The sequence below is a fragment of the Phocoena phocoena genome, chromosome X (genome assembly GCF_963924675.1).
Source record: "Phocoena phocoena chromosome X, mPhoPho1.1, whole genome shotgun sequence".
Lineage (NCBI taxonomy): Eukaryota > Metazoa > Chordata > Mammalia > Artiodactyla > Phocoenidae > Phocoena > Phocoena phocoena.
This window is the reverse complement of record NC_089240.1, coordinates 61,959,710-61,979,575: the sequence shown is the minus strand read 5'-3', so window position 1 is coordinate 61,979,575 and position 19,866 is coordinate 61,959,710. Positions and strand designations below refer to the sequence as shown.

The window sequence follows — 19,866 nt, the reverse complement described above, 5'->3', positions numbered from 1 at the left end:
TGATGATAATGCTTTAGTGCGGATCCTTGTACATATATCCTGGTGAACTTGCACAAATAATTTTGTAGGATAGATTCCTAAAAGTGAAACCATTGGGTTAAGGGATATACACTTTATTTATTTTTTAATGTATTTATTTATTTTGGGCTGTATTAGGTCTTTGTTGCTGTGCGTGGCCTTTCTCTAGTTGCGGCAAGCGGGGGCTACTCTTCGTTGTGGTGCGCGGGCTTCTCCTTGTGGCGGCTTCTCTTGCTGCGGAGCACGGGATCCAGGCACGCAGGCTTCAGTAGTTGTGACGTGTGGGCTCAGTAGTTGCGGCACACGGGCTCTAGAGCGCAGGCTCAGTAGTTGTGGAGCACGGGCTCAGTTGCTCCGCGGCATGTGGGATCCTCCTGGACCAGGGATCGAACCTGAGGCCCCGGCATTGGCAGGCAGACTCCTATCCACTGCGCCACCAGCGAAATCCCTGCTTTCTCTTTCTATTTACACATACACATTATTGTTTTTGAACCAGTTGAGAGTAAATTGCAGACATGATGCCTCATGTCTCCTAAATAGTTCAGAGTGAATTTCCTCAAAGACTGTCCCATAACCATGATACAATCATCAAAATCAGGAAATGAACACGCACTATACTACAACTTAATCCAAAGGCCCCATTCAAATTTCTTTAATTGTCCCAATAATATCATTTATAGCAAAACACAAAAACAAACAAGAAAACCCTTACGATCCAGGATCCAATCCAGGATAACATGTTATGTTTAGTTGTAATGTCTCTTTGGGCTTCTTTAACCTGATAATACTTTAGACTTTACTCACCTTTTATGACCTTGGCATTTTTAAAGATTGTTTTATAGAACGTCCTTCAATTTGATTTTGTTTGATATTTCCTCGTGATTTGTTTCAAGCTATGCATTTTTGGCAAGAATACCACAGAGGTAAGATGTGTCCTCAGTACATAATCAGGAAGTACAAGATGTGGATTTGTCCCATTACTCTTCATGTTAAGTTTGATGGCTTCATTAAGGTGGTATCTGCCATATTTCTCTGCTGTAAATTTGCTTTTTTTCCGCCTCGTAGTTGATAAGTATTTTGTGCCTGGATGATATCTGCTTAACCCATTAGGTCTCAGTTTAGACATTTCTCCAGGGAAGCTTTCCAGAACTACCTGCTATCCCAAAGACTAAGTCAGTTCTGCCTCACAATTGAGGAACTACAAATAACTAATAAATACATGAAAGAATATTCAACCTTATTAGCAAATTAATGCAACAGAATCACCATTTTTCTATCAAATTAGGGAAAATTTCTAAAATAATACCTGGTTTGCATTAAAGAAGGTTGTATCATCATACACTGCTGGTGATAGTTATATTGGTACAACTTGCATGAAAGGGAATTTAGCATTATGTCCTAAAAATTGTTTATATCCTGTACTTCAGGGAATTAATGCTTAGAAAATAACTCATTCTACTCTGTTTTTATGAGTTTGACTTTTTTAGGTTCCACATATAAGTTATATAATACAATATTTGTCTTCCTCTACCTGCTTATCTCACTTAGCATAATGCCCCCAAGGTACATCCATATTTTCACAAATGGTAGGTTTTCCTTCTTTCTTTTTCTTCTTTATTCTTTTTGAATTTTATTTATTTTTTATACCGCAGGTGCTTATTAGTTATCCATTTTATACATGTTAGTGAATATATGTCAATCCCAATCTGCCAATTCATCACACCACCACACCATCCCCCACCACTTTCCCCCCTTGGTGTCCATACTTTTATTCTCTACGTCTGTGTCTCTATTTCTGCCCCGCAAACTGGTTCATCTGCACCATTTTGCTAGATTCCACATATATGTGTTAATAAAAAAAATTGTTTTTCTCTTTCTGACTTACATCACTCTGAATGACAGGCTCTAGATCCATCCACGTCTCTACAAATGACCCAATTTCATTCCTTTTTATGGCTGAGTAATATTCCATTGTATATATGTACCACAACTTCTTTATCCATTCACCTGTCAATGGGCATTTAGGTTGCTTCCATGACCTGACTATTGTAAATAGTGCCACAGTGAACATTGGGGAGCATGTGTCTTTTTGAATTATGGTTTCTCTGGGTATATGCCCAGTAGTGGGATTGCTGGATCATATGGTAATTCTATTTTTAGTTTTTTAAGAAACCTCCATACTGTTCTCCATAGTGGCTGTATCAATTTATATTCCCACCAGCAGTGCAAGAGGGTTCCCGTTTCACCACACCCTCTCCAGCATTTGTTGTTTGCAGATTTTCTGATGATGCCCATTCTAACTGGTGTGAGGTGATACCTCATTGTAGTGTTGATTTGCATTCCTCTAATAATTAGTGATGTTGAGCAGCTTTTCATGTGCTTCTTGGCCATCTGTATATCTTCTTTGAAGAAATGTCTATTTAGGTCTTCTGCCCATTTTAGGATTGAGTTGTTTGTCTTTTTACTATTGAGCTGCATGAGCTGTTTATATATTTTGGAGATTAATCTTTTGTCCATTGATTAATTTGCAAATATTTTCTCCCATTCTGAGGGTTGTCTTTCTGTCTTGTTTATGGTTTCCTTTGCTGTGCAAAAGCTTTGAAGTTTCATTAGGTGCCATTTGCTTGTTTTTATTTCCATTACTCTAGGAGGTAGATCAAAAAAGATCTTGCTGTGATTTATGTCAAAGAGTGTTCTTCCTACGTTTTCCTCTAAGAGTTTTATAGTGTCCGCTCTTACATTTAAGTCTCTACATTTCCTTTTTTTTTCACACACACACACACTGTATTTCATTTTTACAAGAGATAGATAAACAAACAGACACCAAGCATTGTAAATGGATGACCACAAAAAAACCAACAATGATTGCAATTACCAAACATGAAGCACACTCATACTATGTCATAATATTGACATTCAGTCCAGTAATCCTCCACTGTAACAGCTCCTTTACTTTGCAGTGAAAATTGATTTGTATATTTTTTGCCTGTGAGTCCTTGTGGGATTTTTTTTTATTCAAACAGGAAGTCACAAAAATTATAATCATCCTCATCAGTTCACTCAGTCCCATGTAATTAATTTTTTGGGGGGGGTTTTAGTGATTGCCACATTTTATTTTATTTTTTTAATTAATTTTATATTTTTACATCGTTATTGGAGTATAATTGCTTTACAATGGTGTGTTAGTTTCTGCTTTATAACAAAGTGAATCAGTTATACATATACATATGTCCCCATATCTCTGCCCTCTTGCGTCTCCCTCCCTCCCACCCTCCCTATCCCACCCCTCCAGGCAGTCACAAAGCACAGAGCTGATCTCCCTGTGCTATGCGGCTGCTTCCCACTAGCTATCTACCTTATGTTTGGTAGTGTATATATGACCATGCCACTCTCTCGCTTTGTCACAGCTTACCCTTCCCCCTCCCCATATCCTCAAGTCCATTCTCTAGTAGGTCTATGTCTGTATTCCTGTCTTACCCCTAGGTTCTTCATGACATTTTTTTTCTTAAATTCCATATATATGTGTTAGCATACGGTATTTGTCTTTCTCTTTCTGACTTACTTCACTCTGTATGACAGACTCTAGGTCTATCCACCTCATTACAAATAGCTCAATTTCATTTCTTTTTATGGCTGAGTAATATTCCATTGTATATATGTGCCATATCTTCTTTATCCATTCATCCGATGATGGACACTTAGGTTGTTTCCATCTCCAGGCTATTGTAAATAGAACTGCAATGAACATTTTGGTACATGACTCTTTTTGAATTATGGTTTTCTCAGGGTATATGCCCAGTAGTGGGATTGCTGGGTCATATGGTAGTTCTGTTTGTAGTTTTTTAAGGAACCTCCATACTGTTCTCCATAGTGGCTGTACCAATTCACAGTCCCACCAGCAGTGCAAGAGTGTTCCCTTTTCTCCACACCCTCTCCAGCATTTATTGTTTCTGGATTTTTTGATGATGGCAATTCTGACTGGTGTGAGATGATATCTCATTGTAGTTTTGATTTGCATTTCTCTAATGATTAATGATGTTGATCATTCTTTCATGTGTTTGTTGGCAGTCTGTATATCTTCTTTGGAGAAATGTCTATTTAGGTCTTCTGCCCATTTTTGGATTGGGTTGTTTGCTTTTTTGTTATTGAGTTGCATGAGCTGCTTGTAAATTTTGGAAATTAATCCTTTGTCAGTTGCTTCATTTGCAACTATTTTCTCCCATTCTGAGGGTTGTCTGTTGGTCTTGTTTATGGTTTCCTTTGCTGTGCAAAAGCTTTGAAGTTTCATTAGGTCCCATTTGTTTATTTTTCTTTTTATTTCCATTTCTCTAGGAGTTGGGTCAAAAAGAATCCTGCTGTGATTTGTGTCATAGAGTGTTCTGCCTATGTTTTCCTCTAAGAGTTTGATAGTTTCTGGCCTTACATTTAGGTCTTTAATCCATTTTGAGCTTATTTTTGTGTATGGTGTTAGGGAGTGGTCTAATCTCATACTTTTACATATACCTGTCCAGTTTTCCCAGCGCCACTTATTGAAGAGGCTGTCCTTTCTCCACTGTACATTCCTGCCTCCTTTATCAAAAATAAGGTGACCATGTGTGCGTGGGTTTATCTCTGGGCTTTCTATCATGTTCCATTGATCTATCTTTCTGTTTTTGTGCCAGTGCCATACTGTCTTGATTGCTGTAGCTTTGTAGTATAGTCTGAAGTCAGGGAGCCTGATTCCTCCAGCTCCATTTTTCTTTCTCAAGATTGCATTGGCTATTCGGGCTGTTTTTTGTTTCCATACAAATTGTGAGATTTTTTGCTCTAGTTTTGTGAATAATGCCAGTGGTAGTTTGATAGGGATTGCATTGAATCTGTAGATTGCTTTGGGTAGTAGAGTCATTTTCACAATGTTGATTTTTCCAATCCAAGAACATGGTATATCTCTCCATCTATTTCTGTCATCTTTAATTTCTTGCATCAGTGTCTGATAATTTTCTGCATACAGGTCTTTTGTTTCCTTAGGTAGGTTTATTCCTAGATATTTTGTTCTTTTTGTTGCAATGGTAAGTGGGAGTGTTTTCATGATTTCACTTTCAGATTTTTCATCGTTAGTGTATAGGATTGCCAGAGATTTCTATGCATTAATTTTGTTTCCTGCTACTTTACCAAATTCATTGATTAGCTCTTGTAGTTTTCTGGTAGCATCATTAGGATTCTCTATGTGTAGTATCATGTCATCTGCAAAGAGTGACAGCTTTACTTCTTCTTCTCCCATTTGGATTCCTTTTATTTCCTTTTCTTCTCTGATTGCTGTGGCTAAAATTTCCAAAACTATGTTGAATAAGAGTGGTGAGAGTAGGCAACCTCATCTTGTTCCTGATCTTAGTGGAAATGCTTTCAGTTTTTCCCCATTGAGGACGATGTTGGCTGTTGGTTTGTCATATATGGCGTTTATTATGTTGAGGAAAGTTCCCTGTATGCCAACTGTCTGCAGGGTTTTTATCATAAATGGGTGTTGAATTTTGTCGAAAGCTTTCTCTACATCTAGTGAGATGATCATACGGTTTTTCTCCTTCAATTTGTTAATTTGTTTTTTCACATTGATTGATTTGTGTATATTGAAGAATCCTTGCATTCCTGGAATAAAACCCACTTGACCATGGTGTATGATCCTTTTAATGTGCTGTTGGATTCAGTTTGCTAGTATTTTGTTGAGGATTTTTGCATCTGTGTTCATCAGTGATATTGCCCTGTAGTTTTCTTTCTTTGTGACAACCTTGTCTGGTTTTGGTATCAAGGTGATGGTGGCCTTGTAGAATGAGTTTGGGAATGTTTCTCCTTCTGTTATATCTTGGAAGAGTTTGAGAAGGGTAGGTGTTAGTTCTTCTCTAAATGTTTGATAGAATTCGCCTGTGAAGCCATCTGGTCCAGGGCTTTTGTTTGTTGGAAGACTTTTAATCACAGTTTCAATTTCAGTGGTTGTGATTGGTCTATTCATATTTTCTGTTTCCTCCTGATTCAGTCTTAGCAGGTTGTGCACTTCTAAGAATTTGTCCATTTCTTCCAGGTTGTCCATTTTATTGGCATAGAGCTGCTTGTAGTAATCTCTCATTTTCCTTTGTATTTCTGCAGTGTCAGTTGTTACTTCTCCTTTTTCATTTCTAATTCTATTGATTTGTGTCTTCTCCCTTTTTTTATTGATGAGTCTGGCTAATGGTTTATCAATTTTATTTATCTTCTCAAAGAACCAGCTTTTAGTTTTATTGATCTTTGCTATCGTTTCCTTCATTTCTTTTTCATTTATTTGTGATCTGATTTTTATGATTTCTTTCCTTCTGCTAACTTTGGGGGTTTTTTTGTTCTTCTTTCTCTAATTGCTTGAGGTGCAAGGTTAGGTTGTTTATTCGAGATGTTTCCTGTTTCTTAAGATAGGTTTGTATTGCTATAAACTTCCCCCTTAGAACTGCTTTTGCTGCATCCCATAGGTTTTGGGTCGTCGTGTCTCCATTGTCATTTGTTTCTAGGTATTTTTTTATTTCCTCTTTGATTTCTTCAGTGATCACTTCGTTGTTAAGTAGTGTATTGTTTAGCCTCCATGTGTTTGTATCCTTTACAGATCTTTTCCTGTAATTGATATCTAGTCTCATAGCATTGTGGTCAGAAAAGATACTTGATACAATTTCAATTTTCTGAAATGTACCAAGGCTTGATTTGTGACCCAAGATATGATCTATCCTGGAGAATGTTCCATGAGCACTTGAGAAAAATGTGTATTCTCTTGTTTTTGGATGGAATGTCCTATAAATATCAATTAAGTCCATCTTGTTTCATGTATCATTTACAGCTTTTGTTTCCTTATTTATTTTCATTTTGGATGATCTGTCCATGGGTGAAAGTGGGGTGTTAAAGTCCCCTACTATGAATGTGTTACTGTCGATTTCCCCTTTTATGGCTGTTAGTATTTGCCTTATGTATTGAGATGCTCCTATGTTGGGTGCATAAATATTTACAATTCTTATATCTTCTTCTTGGATCGATCCCTTGCTCATTATGTAGTGTCCTGCATTGTCTCTTCTAATAGTCTTTATTTTAAAGTCTATTTTGTCTGATATTAGAATTGCTACTCCAGCTTTCTTTTGGTTTCCATTTGCATGGAATATCTTTTTCCATTCCCTTACTTTCAGTTTGTATGTGTCTTTAGGTCTGAAGTGGGTCTCTTGTAGACAGCGTATATATGGGTATTGTTTTTGTATCCATTCAGGGAATCTGTGTCTTCTGGTGGAAGCATTTAGTCCATTTACATTTAAGGTAGTTATCGATATGTATGTTCGTATTCCCTTAATTGTTTTGGGTTCGTTATTGTAGGTCTTTTCTTTCTCGTGTTTCTTGCCTAGAGAAGTTCCTTTAGCATTTGTTGTAAAGCTGGTTTGGTGGTGCTGAACTCTCTCAGCTTTTGCTTGTCTGTAAAGGTTTTAATTTCTCCATCATACCTGAATTAGATCCTTGCTGGGTAGAGTAATCTTGGTTGCAGGTTTTTCTCCTTCATCATTTTAAATATGTCCTGCTAGTCCCTTCTGGCTTGCAGAGTTTCTGCTGAAAGATCGGCTGTTAACGTTATGGGGATTCCCTTGTGTGTTATTTGTTGTTTTTCCCTTGCTGCTTTTAATATGCTTTCTTTGTATTTAATTTTTGATCGTTTGATTAATATGTGTCTTGGCGTGTTTCTCCTTGGATTTATCCTGTATGGAACTCTCTGTGCTTCCTGGACTTGATTAATTATTTCCTTTCCCATATTAAGGTAGTTTTCAACTATAATCTCTTCAAATATTTTCTCAGTCCCTTTCTTTTTCTCTTCTTCTTCTAGGACCCCTATAATTCGAATGTTGGTGTGTTTAATGTTGTTCCAGAGTTCTCTGAGACTGTCCTCAGTTCTTTTCATTCTTTTTTCTTTATTCTTCTCTGCAGTAGTTATTTCCACTATTTTATCTTCCAGGTCACTTATCCGTTCTTCTGCCTCAGTTATTCTGCTACTGATCCCATCTAGAGTATTTTTAATTTCATTTATCGTGTTGTTCATCGTTGTTTGTTTTATCTTTAGTTCTTCTAGGTCGTTGTTAAATATTTCTTGCATTTTGTCTATTCTATCTCCGAGATTTTGTATCATCTTTACTATCATTATTCTGAATTCTTTTTCAGGTAGACTGCCTATTTCCTCTTCATTTGTTAGGTCTGGTGGGTTTTTATCTTGCTCCTTCATTTCCTGTGTGTTTTTCTGTCTTCTCATTTTGCTTATCTTACTGTGATTGGGGTCTCCTTTTTGCAGGCTGTTGGTTCGTAGTTCCTGTGTTTTTTTGGTGTCTCTCCCCAGTGGCTAAGGTTGTTTCAGTGGGTTGTGTAGGCTTCCTGGTGGAGGGGACTAGTGCCTGTGTTGTGGTGGATGGGGCTGGATCTTGTCTTTTTGGTGGGCAGGTCCACATCTGGTGGTGTGTTTTGGGGTGTCTGGACTTATGATTTTAGGCAGCCTCTCTGCTAACGGGTGGGGTTGTGGTCCTGTCTTGCTAGTTGTTTGGCATAGGGTGTCCAGCACTGTAGCTTGGTGGTTGTTGAATGAAGCTGGGTGCTGGTGTTGAGATGGAGATCTCTGGGAGATTTTCACCGTTTGATATTATGTCGAGCTGCGAGGTCTCTTGTGGACCAGTGTCCTGAAGTTGGTTCTTCCACCTCAGAGGCACAGCACTGACTCCTGGCTGCAGCACCAAGAGCCTTTCATTCATACGGCTCAGAATAAAAGGGAGAAAAAGTAAAAAGAAAGAATTAGTAGAAGTAGGAAGAAAGAAAGAAACAAAGAAAGAAACAAACAAAGAAAGAAATTAGGGAGAGAGGTAGGCAGGGAGGGAGGGAGGAAGGAAGGAAGGAAAGAGGGAAGGAAGGGAAAAAAGGACGAAAGAAAGACGATAAAGCAAAATAAAGTAAGATAAAATATAATAAAGTTATTAAAATAAAAGATTATTAAGAAAAAATATTAAAAAAATAAACGTACAGATAGAATCCTAGGACAAATGGTGGAAACAAAGCTATACAGACAAAATCTCACACAGAAGCATACACATACACACTCACAAAAAGAGGAAAAGGGGAAAAATCATAAATCTTGCTCTCTGAGTCCACCTCCTCATTTTGCGATGATTTGTTGTCTAAAGGAGGGAAGGAAGGAAAGAAAGAGAGAAAGAAAGATAAAGTAAAATAAAGTTATTAAAATAAAAAATAATTTTTAAGGAAAACATTAAAAAAAAAAAGTGGACGGATAGAACCCTAGGACAAATGGTGGAAGCAGAGCTATACAGACAGAATCGCACTCAGAGGTATACACATACACACTCTCAAAAAGAGGAAAAGGGGAAAAAATCATACATCTTGCTCTCAAAGTCCACCTCCTCAATTTGGGATGATTCCTTGTCTATTCATATATTCCACAGATGCAGGGTACATCAAGTTGATTGTGGAGCTTTCATCTGCTGCTTCTGAGGCTGCTGGGAGAGATTTCCCTTTCTCTTCTTTGTTCTCACAGCTCACAGGGGCTCAGCTTTGGATTTGGCCCCGCCTCTCTGTGTAGGTCACCAGAGGGCATCTGTTCTTCGCTCAGACAGGACGGGGTTAAAGGAGCATCTGCTTCGGGGACTCTGGCTTACTCAGGCCGGGTGGAGGGAGGGGCACGGGTTGCGGGGCGATCCTGCTGCAGCAGAGGCCAGCGTGATGTTGCACCAGCCTGAGGCACGCTGTGCGTTCTCTTGGGGAATTTGTACCTGGATCCCAGGACCCTGGCAGTGGCAGGCTGCACAGGCTCCCCAGGAGGGGGTGTGGATAGTGACCTGTGCTCGCACACAGGCTTCTTGGTGGCGGCAGCAGCAGCCTTAGCGTCTCATGCCCGTCTCTGGGGTGCGCGCTTTTAGCCACGGCTCGCGCCCGTCTCTGGAGCTCCTTTAAGCAGTGCTCTTAGTACCCTCTCCTCGCACACCAGGAAACAAAGAGGGAAGAAAACGTCTCTTGCCTCTTCGGCAGCTCCAGACTTTTCCCCAGACTCCCTCCCGGCTAGCTGTGGTGCACTAACCCCCTGCAGGCTGTGTTCACGCCGCCAACCCCAGTACTCTCCCTGCGCTCCTACCGAAGCCTGAGCCTCGGCTCCCAGCCCCGCCCACCCCAGCGGGTGAGCAGACAAGCCTCTTGGGCTGAGTGCTGGTCGGCACCAATCCTCCATGCGGGAATCTCTCCACTTTGCCCTCCACACCCCTGTTGCTGTGCTCTCCTCTGCGGCTCTGAAGCTTCCCCCTCCGCCACCCACAGTCTCCGCTCACGAAGGGGCTTCCTAGTGTGTGGAAACCTTTCCTCCTTCACAGTTCCCTCCCACTGGTGCAGGTCCCGTCCCTATCCTTTTGTCTCTGTTTATTCTTTTTTCTTTTGCCCTACCCAGGTACGTGGGGGAGTTTCTTGCCTTTTGGGAGGTCTGAGGTCTTCTGCCAGCATTCAGTAGGTGTTCTGTAGGAGTTGTTCCACGTGTAGATGTATTTCTGGTGTGTCTGAGGGGAGGAAGGTGATCTCTGCATCTTACTCTTCCGCCATCTTCCCCTCGTCCCTTGTAATTAATGTTTTTTTGATCTTCATCTTTTGTTAGCACCTCTATGAATTCATCAGTTTTCCATTAGAGTTCTGAAAATGCTCATTCATTCCGTTCAGCAGTATAGTCAGTTACCAGAAACCTGTACTTGTCAGAGTCTTTTCCATGAATTCCTTGAAGATGAAACCCTTTTATAGGAACATTTTTGCAAAAGCATCAGAGTACACCCAGAACTCTCTGTAAATGAGAAAAGACTTAAAAATGACCACGGTTAAAGATCTGATGAAAGTTCATAATAATTCAATTGACAAGGAAATTTAGTTATTTCTGAGATATACACTTTAAAGTAATAACTAGAATTATGACTTATAACATTATACCAGAACATATAAGATTTTTAGAAATTTCATATAATGTCTGAAACATTTATATTAACATAGTTCCATACAAATAACCCAAAGAAAATTTAGTATTAATTGTTTTTTTTGTTTGGTTGTTTGGTTTTTTTATACTGAAGTTTCTCATAGTCATCAATTTTATACACATCAGTGTATATATGTCAATCCCAATCGCCCAATTCAGCACACCACCATCCCCACCCCACCGCGGTTTTCCTCCCTTGGTGTCCATACGTTTGTTCTCTTCATCTGTGTCTCAACTTCTGCCCTACAAACTGGTTCATCTGTACCATTTTTCTGGGTTCCACATACATGCATTAATATACGATATTTGTCTTTCTCTTTCTGACTTCACTCTGTATGACAGTCTCTAGATCCATCCACGTCTCAACAAATGACTCAATTTCGTTCCTTTTTATGGCTGAGTAATATTCCATCGTATATATGTACCACATCTACTTTATCCATTCATCTGTAGGTGAGCATTTAGGTTGCTTCCATGACCTGGCTATTGTAAATAGTGCTGCAATGAACATTGGGGTGCATGTGTCTTTTTCAATTATGGTTTTCTCTGGGTATATGCCCAATAGTGGGATTGCTGGATCATATGGTAATTCTATTTTTAGTTTTTTAAGGAACCTCCATACTGTTCTCCATAGTGGCTGTATCAATTTACATTCCCACCAACAGTGCAAGAGGGTTCCCTTTTCTCCACCCCCTCTCCAGCATTTGTGGTTTGTAGATTTTCTGATGATGCCCATTCTAACTGGTGTGAGGTGATACCTCATTGTAGTGTTGATTTGCATTCCTCTAATAATTAGTGATGTTGAGCAGCTTTTCATGTGCTTCTTGGCCATCTGTATATCTTCTTTGGAGAAATGTCTATTTAGGTCTTCTGCCCATTTTTGGATTCAGTTGTTTGTTTGTGTAATATTGAGCTGCATGAGCTGTTTATATATTTGAAGATTAATCCTTTGTCTGTTGTTTCACTTGCAAATGTTTTCTCCCATTCTAAGGGTTGTCTTTTCGTCTTGTTTATAGTTTCCTTTACTGTGCAAAAGCTTTGAAGTTTCATTAGGTCCCATTTGTTTATTTTTGTTTTTATTTCCATTACTCTAGGAGGTGGGTCAAAAAAGATCTTGCTGTGATTTAGGTCAAAGAGTGTTCTTCCTGTTTTCCTCTAAGAGTTTTATAGTGTCTAGTCTTACATTTAGGTATCTAATCCATTTGAGTTTATTTTTGTGTATGGTGTTAGGGAGTGTTCTAATTTCATTCTTTTACATGTAGCTGTCCAGTTTTACCAGCACCACTTATTGAAGAGACTGTCTTTTCTCCATTGTATATTCTTGCCTCCTTTGCCATAGATTAGTTGGCCATAGGTGGGTGGGTTTATCTCTGGGCTTTTTATCTTGTTCCATTGATCTGTGTTTCTGTTTTTGGCCAGTGCCATATTGTCTTCATTACTGTAGCTTTCTAGTATAGTCTGAAGTCAGGGAGTCTGATTCCTCCAGCTCCGTTTTTTTCCCTCAAGACTGCTTTGGCTATTCCGGGTCTTTTGGGTCTCCATACAAATTTTAAGATTTTTTGTTCTAGTTCTGTAAAAAATGCCATTGGTAATTTGATAGGGATTGCATTGAATCTGTAGATTGCTTTGGTAATACAGTCATTTTCACAATATTGATTCCTCCAATCAAAAAACATGGTGTATCTCTCCATCTGTTTGTATCATCTTTAATTTCTTTCATCAGTGTCTTATAGTTTTCTGCATAGAGATCTTTTGTCTCCCTAGGTTGGTTTCTTCCTAGGTATTTTATTCTTTCTGTTGCAGTGGTAAATGGGAGTGTTTCCTTAATTTCTCTTTCAGATTTTTCATCATTAGCGTATAGGAATGCAAGAGATTTCTGTGCATTAATTTTGTATCCTGCAACTTTACCAAATTCATTGATTACATCTAGTAGTTTTCTGGTGGCATCTTTAGGTTTCTCTATGTATAGTACCATGTCATCTGCAAACAGTGACAGTTTTACTTCTTCTTTTCCAATTTGTATTCCTTTTATTTCTTTTTCTTCTCTGACTGCCGTGGCTAGGACTTCCAAAACTATGTTGAATAAGAGTGGTGAGAGTGGTCATCCTTGTCTTGTTCCTGATCTTAGAGGAAATGCTTTCACTTTTTCACCATTGAGAATGATGTTTGCTGTGGGTTTGTCGTTTATGGCTTTTATTATGTTGAGGTAGGTTCCCTCTATGCCCACTTTCTGGAGAGTTTTTATCATAAACGGGTGTTGAATTTTGTCAAAAGCTTTTTCTGCATCAGTTTAGATGATCATATGATTTTTATTCTTCAAGTTGTTAATATGGTGTTTTCGTATATGGAAGAATCCTTGCAACCCTGGGATAAACCCCACTTGATCATGGTGTACGATCCTTTTATTGTGTTGTTGGATTCTGTTTGCTAGTATTTTTGTTGAGGATTTTTGCATCTATATTCATCAGTGATATTGATTTGTAATTTTCTGTTTTTGTAGTATCTTTGTCTGGTTTTGGTGTCAGGGTGATGGTGGCCTCATAGAATGAGTTTGGGAGTGTTCCTTCCTCTGTAATTTTTTGTAAGAGTTTCAGAAACATGGGTGTTAGCTCTTCTCTAAATGTTTGATAGAATTCACCTGTGAAGCCTTCTCATCCTGGACTTTTGTTTTGTTGGAGGATTTTTAATCACAATTTCATTACTTGTGACTGGTCTGTTCATATTTTCTATTTCTTCCTTGTTCAGTCTTTGAAGGTTATACCTTTCTAAGAATTTGTCCATTTCTTCCAGGTTGTCCATTTTATTGGCATAGAGTTGCTTGTAATAGTCTCTTAGGATGCTTTGTATTTCTGCGGTGTCTGTTGTAACTTCTTTTTCATTTCTACTTCTATGGATTTGAGTCCTCTCCCTCTTTTTCTTGATGAGTCTGGCTAATGGTTTATCAATTTCGTTTATCATCTCAAAGAACCAGCTTTTAGTTTTATTGATCCTTGCTATTGTTTTCATTGTTTCTGTTTCATTTATTTCTGCTCTGATCTTAATGATTTCTTTCCTTCTCCTAACTTGGGGCTTTGTTCTTCTTTCTCTAGTTCCTTTAGGTGTAAGGTTAGATTTTTTATTTGAGTTGTTTCTTGTTTCTTGTGGTAGGCTTGTATAGCTATCAACTTCCCTCTTAGAACTGCTTTTGGTACACCCCGTAGGTTTTGGATCGTCATGTTTTCATTGTAATTTGTCTCTAGTTATTTTTTTATTTCCTCTTCGAGTTTTTCAGTGATCTCTTGGTTATTTAGTAATGTATTGTTTAGCCTCCCTGTGTTTGTGTTTTTTACGTTTTTTCCCCTGTAGTTGATTTCTAATCTCATAGTGTTGTGTTCAGAAAAGATGCTTGATATGGTTTCAATTTTCTTAAATTTACTGAGGCTTGATTTGTGACCCAAAATGTGATCTATCCTGGAGAATGTTCCATGTGCACTTGAGAAGAAAGTGTAATCTGCAGGTTTTGGATGGAATGTCCTATAAATATCAATTAAGTCCCTCTGGTCTATTGTGTCATTTAAAGCTTGTGTTTCCTTATTAATTTTCTGTTTGGATGATCTGTCCATTGGTTTAAGTGAGGTGTTAAAGTCCTCCACTATTATTGTGTTAGTATTGATTTCCTCTTTTATAGCTGTTAGCAGTTGCCGTATGTTTTGAAGTGCTCCTATGTTGGGTGCATATATATTCACAATTGTTATATCTTCTTCTCGGATTGATCCCTTGAACATTATGTAGTGTCCTTCCTTGTCTCTTGTAACATTCATTATTTTAAAGTCTATTTTATCTGATATGAGTATTGCTACTCCATCTTCCTTTTGGTTTTTTTTTGTATGGAATATCTTTTTCCATCCTCTCACTTTCAATCTGTATGTGTCCGTAGGTCTGAAGTGGGTCTCTTGTAGACAACATATATATGGGTCTTGTCTTTGTATCCATTCAGCGAGCCTGTGTCTTTTGGTTGGAGCATTTAATCCATTCACATTTAAGGTAATTATCGATATGTATGTTCCTATTACCATTTTCTTAATTGTTATGGGTTTGTTTCTGTGGGTCCTTTTCTTCTCTTGTGTTTCCCACTTGGAGAAGTTCCTTTAGAATTTGTTGTGTAGCTGGTTTGGTGGTGCTGAATTCTCTTAGCTTTTGCTTGTTTGTAAAGCTTTTGATTTCTCCTTCAAAACTGAATGTGATCCTTGCCAAGTAGAGTAATCTTGGTTGTAGGTTCTTCCCTTTCATCACTTTAAATATATCATGCCACTCCTTTCTGGCTTGTAATGTTTCTGCTGAGAAATCAGCTGTTAACCTTATGGGAGTTCCCTTGTATTTTTTTTGTAGTTTTTCCCTTGTTGTTTTCAGTAGTTTTTCTTTTTAATTTTTGTCACTTTGTTTACTGTGTGTCGCGGTGTGTTTCTCTTTGGGTTTATCCTGCCTGGGACTCTCTGTGCTTCCTGGACTTGTGTGGCTATTTCCCTTCCCATGTTAGGGAAGTTTTCAACTATACTCTCTTCAAATATTTTCTTGGGTCCTTTCTCTCTCTCTTCTCCTTCTGGGACCCCTATAATGTGAATATTGTTGTGTTTAATGTTGTCCCCGAGGTCTCTTAGGCTGTCTTCATTTCTTTTCATTCTTTTTTCTTTATTCTGTTCTGCAGCAGTGAATTCCACCATTCTGTCTTCCAGGTCACTTATCTGTTTTTCTGCCTCAGGTACTCTGCTATTGATTCCTTTTAGTGTATTTTTCATTTCAGTTACTGTATTGTTTGTCTCTGTTTGTTTGTTCTTTAATTCTTCAAGGTGTTTGTTCTTTATTTCTACCAGGTGTTTGTTAAACATTTCTTGCATCTTCTCGATCTTTGCCTCCATTCTTTTTCCAGGGTCTTGGATCATCTTCACTATCATTATTCTGAATTCTTTTTCTGGAAGGTTGCCTATCTCCACTTCATTTAGTTGTTTTTCTGGGGTGTTATTTTGTTCCTTCATCTGGTACAAAATCCTCTGCCTTTTCATTTTGTCTGTCTTTCTGTGAATGTGGTTTTTGTTCCACAGGCTGCAGGATTATAGTTCTTCTCGCTTCTGCTGTCTGCCCTCTGGTGGATGAGGCGATCTAAGAGGCTTGTGCAAGCTTCCTGATTGGAGAGACTGGTGATTGGTAGAGCTGGGTGTTGCTCTGGAGGGCAGAGCTCAGTAAAACTTTAATCCGCTTTTCTGCTGATGGGTGATGCTATGTTCCCTCCCTGTATGTTGTTTGGCCTGAGGCGACCCAACACTGGAGCCTACCTGGCTTTTTGGTCGGGCTAATGGCCGACTCTGGGAGGGCTCATGCCAAGGAGTACTTCCCAGAACTTCTGCTGCCAGTGTCCTCCCCGGAGTGAGCCACAGCCCCCCACCCCCGCTCCCGCCTCTGCAGGAGGCCTTCCAACACTAGCAGGTATGTCTGGTTCAGTCTCCTATGGGGTCACTGCTCCTTCCCCTGGGTTCTAATACGCACACTACTTTGTGTGTGCCCTCCAAGAGTGGAGTCTCTATTTCCTCCAGTTCTGTCAAAGTCTTGCAATCAAATCCCACTAGCCTTCAAAGTCTGATTCTCTAGGAATCCCTCCTCCTGTTGGGAAACCTGACATGGGGCTCAGAACCTTCACTCCAGTGGGTGGACTTCTGTGGTATAAGTGTTCTCCAGTTTGTGAGTCACCCACCCAGCAATTATGGGATTTGATTTTATTGTGATTGCACCCCTCCTACCATCTCACTGTGGCTTCTCCTTTGTCTTTGGATGTGGGGTATCTTTCTTGGTGAGTTCCAGTGTCTTCCTGTCGATGATTGTTCAGCAGTTAGTTGTGATTCTGGTGCTCTCACAAGAGGGAGTGAGTGCACGTCCTTCTACTCTACCATCTTGAACCAGTCTCCTCCTTGTTTCTTATGGCTGAATGATATTCCATTATACACACATACAAACACACACACACACGCACACATACATACACACACAGATGCAGGTATGCAAACACATACCCCACATCTTCTTTATCCATTCATCTGTTGACAGACACTTAGATTGTTTCCGTACATTGTGAATGATGCTGCAGTAAACATAGGAGTGCATATATTTCTTTGATATCCTGTTTTTATTTCCTTTGGATATATACCCAGAAGTGAAATTGCTGGATCATATGGTTGTTCGAATTTAATTTTTTGAGTAACCTCCATACTTATTATTTTCCATAGTGGCTGAACCAACTTGCATTCCCCCCAGCAGTGTGCAAGGTTTGCTTTTATCCATGTCCTCACCCATACTTATCTTTTTTATGATAACCATTCTGACAGATGTGCGGAGATATTGCATTGTGGTTTTGACTTGCATTTCCCTGTTGATTAGTGATTTTGAGCATCTTTTCATGTACCTGTTGGCCATTTGTATGTTCTCTTTGTAAAAAATGTCTATTCATTTCCTTTGTCCATTTTTTAATTGAATTATTAATTGTGTATGTTCTTTATATATTTGGGATATAAACTTCTCATTATATATGTGGTTTGCAAATATTTTCTCCCATTCTCTAGGTTGCTTTTTCATCTTTTTGATTATTTCTTTTATTGTGTAGAAGCTTTCTATTTATTTATTTATTTATAAACATCTTTATTGGAGTATAATTGCTTTACAATGGTGTGTTAGTTTCTGCTTTATAACAAAGTGAATCAGTTATACATATACATATGTTGCCATATCCCTTCCCTCTTGCATCTCCCTCCCTCCCACCCTCCCTATCCCACCCCTCTAGGTGGTCACAAAGCACTGAGCTGATCTCCCTGTGTTATGCGGCTGCTTCCCACTAGCTGTCTGTTTTACATTTGGTAGTATATATAAGTCCATGCCACTCTCTCATTTCGTCCCAGCTTACCCTTCCCCCTCCCCGTGTCCTCAAGTCCCTTCTCTATACGCAGAAACTTTTTAGTTTGATGTAGTCCCCCTTATAGATTTTTGCTTTTGTGCTTATACCTTTGGTGTCATCTAAAAAATCATTCTCAAGACCAATGTGAAAGAAGAGTTTTGTGATATCCAGTCTTAATGTTTAATCCATCTTGAGTTAATTTTTGTGTGTGGTGTAAGATAGGGGTCCAATTTTATTGTTCTGTATGTGATTATCCAGTTTTCCCAAAAATGTTGAAGAGACGCTATCATTTTCCCATTGAGTGTTCCTGGCTCCTTTATCAAATATTAATTGACTGTAAATGCAGGGGTTTATTTCTGGGCTCTCTATTCTGTTTCATTGGTCTATGTGTCTACTTTTATGCCTGTATCATACTATTTTAATTACTATACCTTTGTAGTATAGTTTGAAATCAGGAAGTGTGATGCCTTCAGCTTTATTTTTCTTTCTCAATAGCTTTGTCTATTTAGGGTCTTTTGTGATTCCATACAAATTTTAGGATTTTTTTTATTTCTGTGAAAAATGCCATTGGAATTTTTATACGGATTGCGTTGTATCTATAGATGACTTTGGGTAGTGTAGACATTTTAACAATATTAATTCTTCTGATCCATGAGCATGGGGCTATATTTCCATTTGTTTTTGTCTTAAATTCCTGTCATCAAAGTATTGTAGTGTTCATTGTACAGATCTTTCACCTCTTTGGTTAAATTTATTCTTAAGTATTTTATTGCTTTTGATGCTGTTGTGAATGGGATAGTTTTCTTTATTTCTTTTTTAGATGTTTTGTTGTTAGTGTACAGAAAACACAACTGATTTCTGTATGTCGATTTTATATCCTGTAACTTTACTGAATTTGTTGATTAGTTCCAACAGTTTTTTGGTTGAGTCTTTAGGGTTTTCTATATATGAGATCATATCATCTTCAAATAATGACAATTTTACTTCTTCATTTCTGATTTGGATGCCTTTTATTTCTTTGTCTTTCCCAATTGCTTTAGCTAGGACTTCCAGTACTACGTTGAATAAGAGTGGTGAGAGTGAGCACCCTTGTCTTGCTTTAATCTTGCAGGAAAACTTTCAATTTTTCACCACTGAGTAGAATGTTAGCTGTGGGTTTGTTGTATATGGCCTTTATTATGTTGAGGTATGTTCCTTCTATACCAAATTTGTTGAGGGTTTTTAATCATGAAAGTATGAATGCAGCCTCCATCTCAAGTGTCTCTGGGACAATATGGGAGACCAGAAAAACCCTCAGAGGCGGAATAAAGAATGTTATTGTATTTTCTGTTCTGCTGAACGTATTTAAAATGATATCATGTTCATTGATATGATACCGGGGTAGAGGGAGAAGAAATATACGCATTTATAATGCTGAAGTTGTACTTTCCTTCTTTGTTCCTCAAAGGCAGCCCTGGAGGCATTAGATGAACTGGACCTGTTTGGTGTGAAAGGTGGTCCCCAGTCAGTTATCCATGTCCTAGCTGATGAAGTGCAACACTGCCAGGTAAGAGAATAATGGACAACGTTATAGAAAAAATGTATTTTTACTCAGACTCAAATTTAGCATGAGCTTTAGAATAAGCAGAACTGAATGAGAGTACATAATCTGATTTACTACCATGTACCAAAAATGTCTTATCAAGCATCCTATAGAGATAAACCTGATACAGCATGAGCTATAACAGAGATCATAGTGCTGTTCTCTCACCCAAGGTTATAAAGTGATCCTATCACAGTATATGGAATTCTCCACTATTATCGTATCAAGGGTATATGGGCTCTGCTCCTGAGTATCTCCTTTTCTAAATATCCCAAGAGAACAAGAGGTGATCGATTTTGAGTGTTCTTCTTGATAGTGGCTCTGAAACTT

At 38.6% G+C, this 19,866-nt stretch overlaps 1 protein-coding gene across 1 annotated transcript in view; it reads left to right on the top strand.

Moving 5' to 3' along the window:
- Positions 1-19,866, top strand: part of PHKA1 (phosphorylase kinase regulatory subunit alpha 1) — a 137,532-nt gene that overhangs the window by 23,776 nt on the left and 93,890 nt on the right. The window contains 1 exon segment of the mRNA XM_065901003.1: positions 19,402-19,500. Within this exon segment, the coding sequence (XP_065757075.1) occupies positions 19,402-19,500 (99 nt within the window).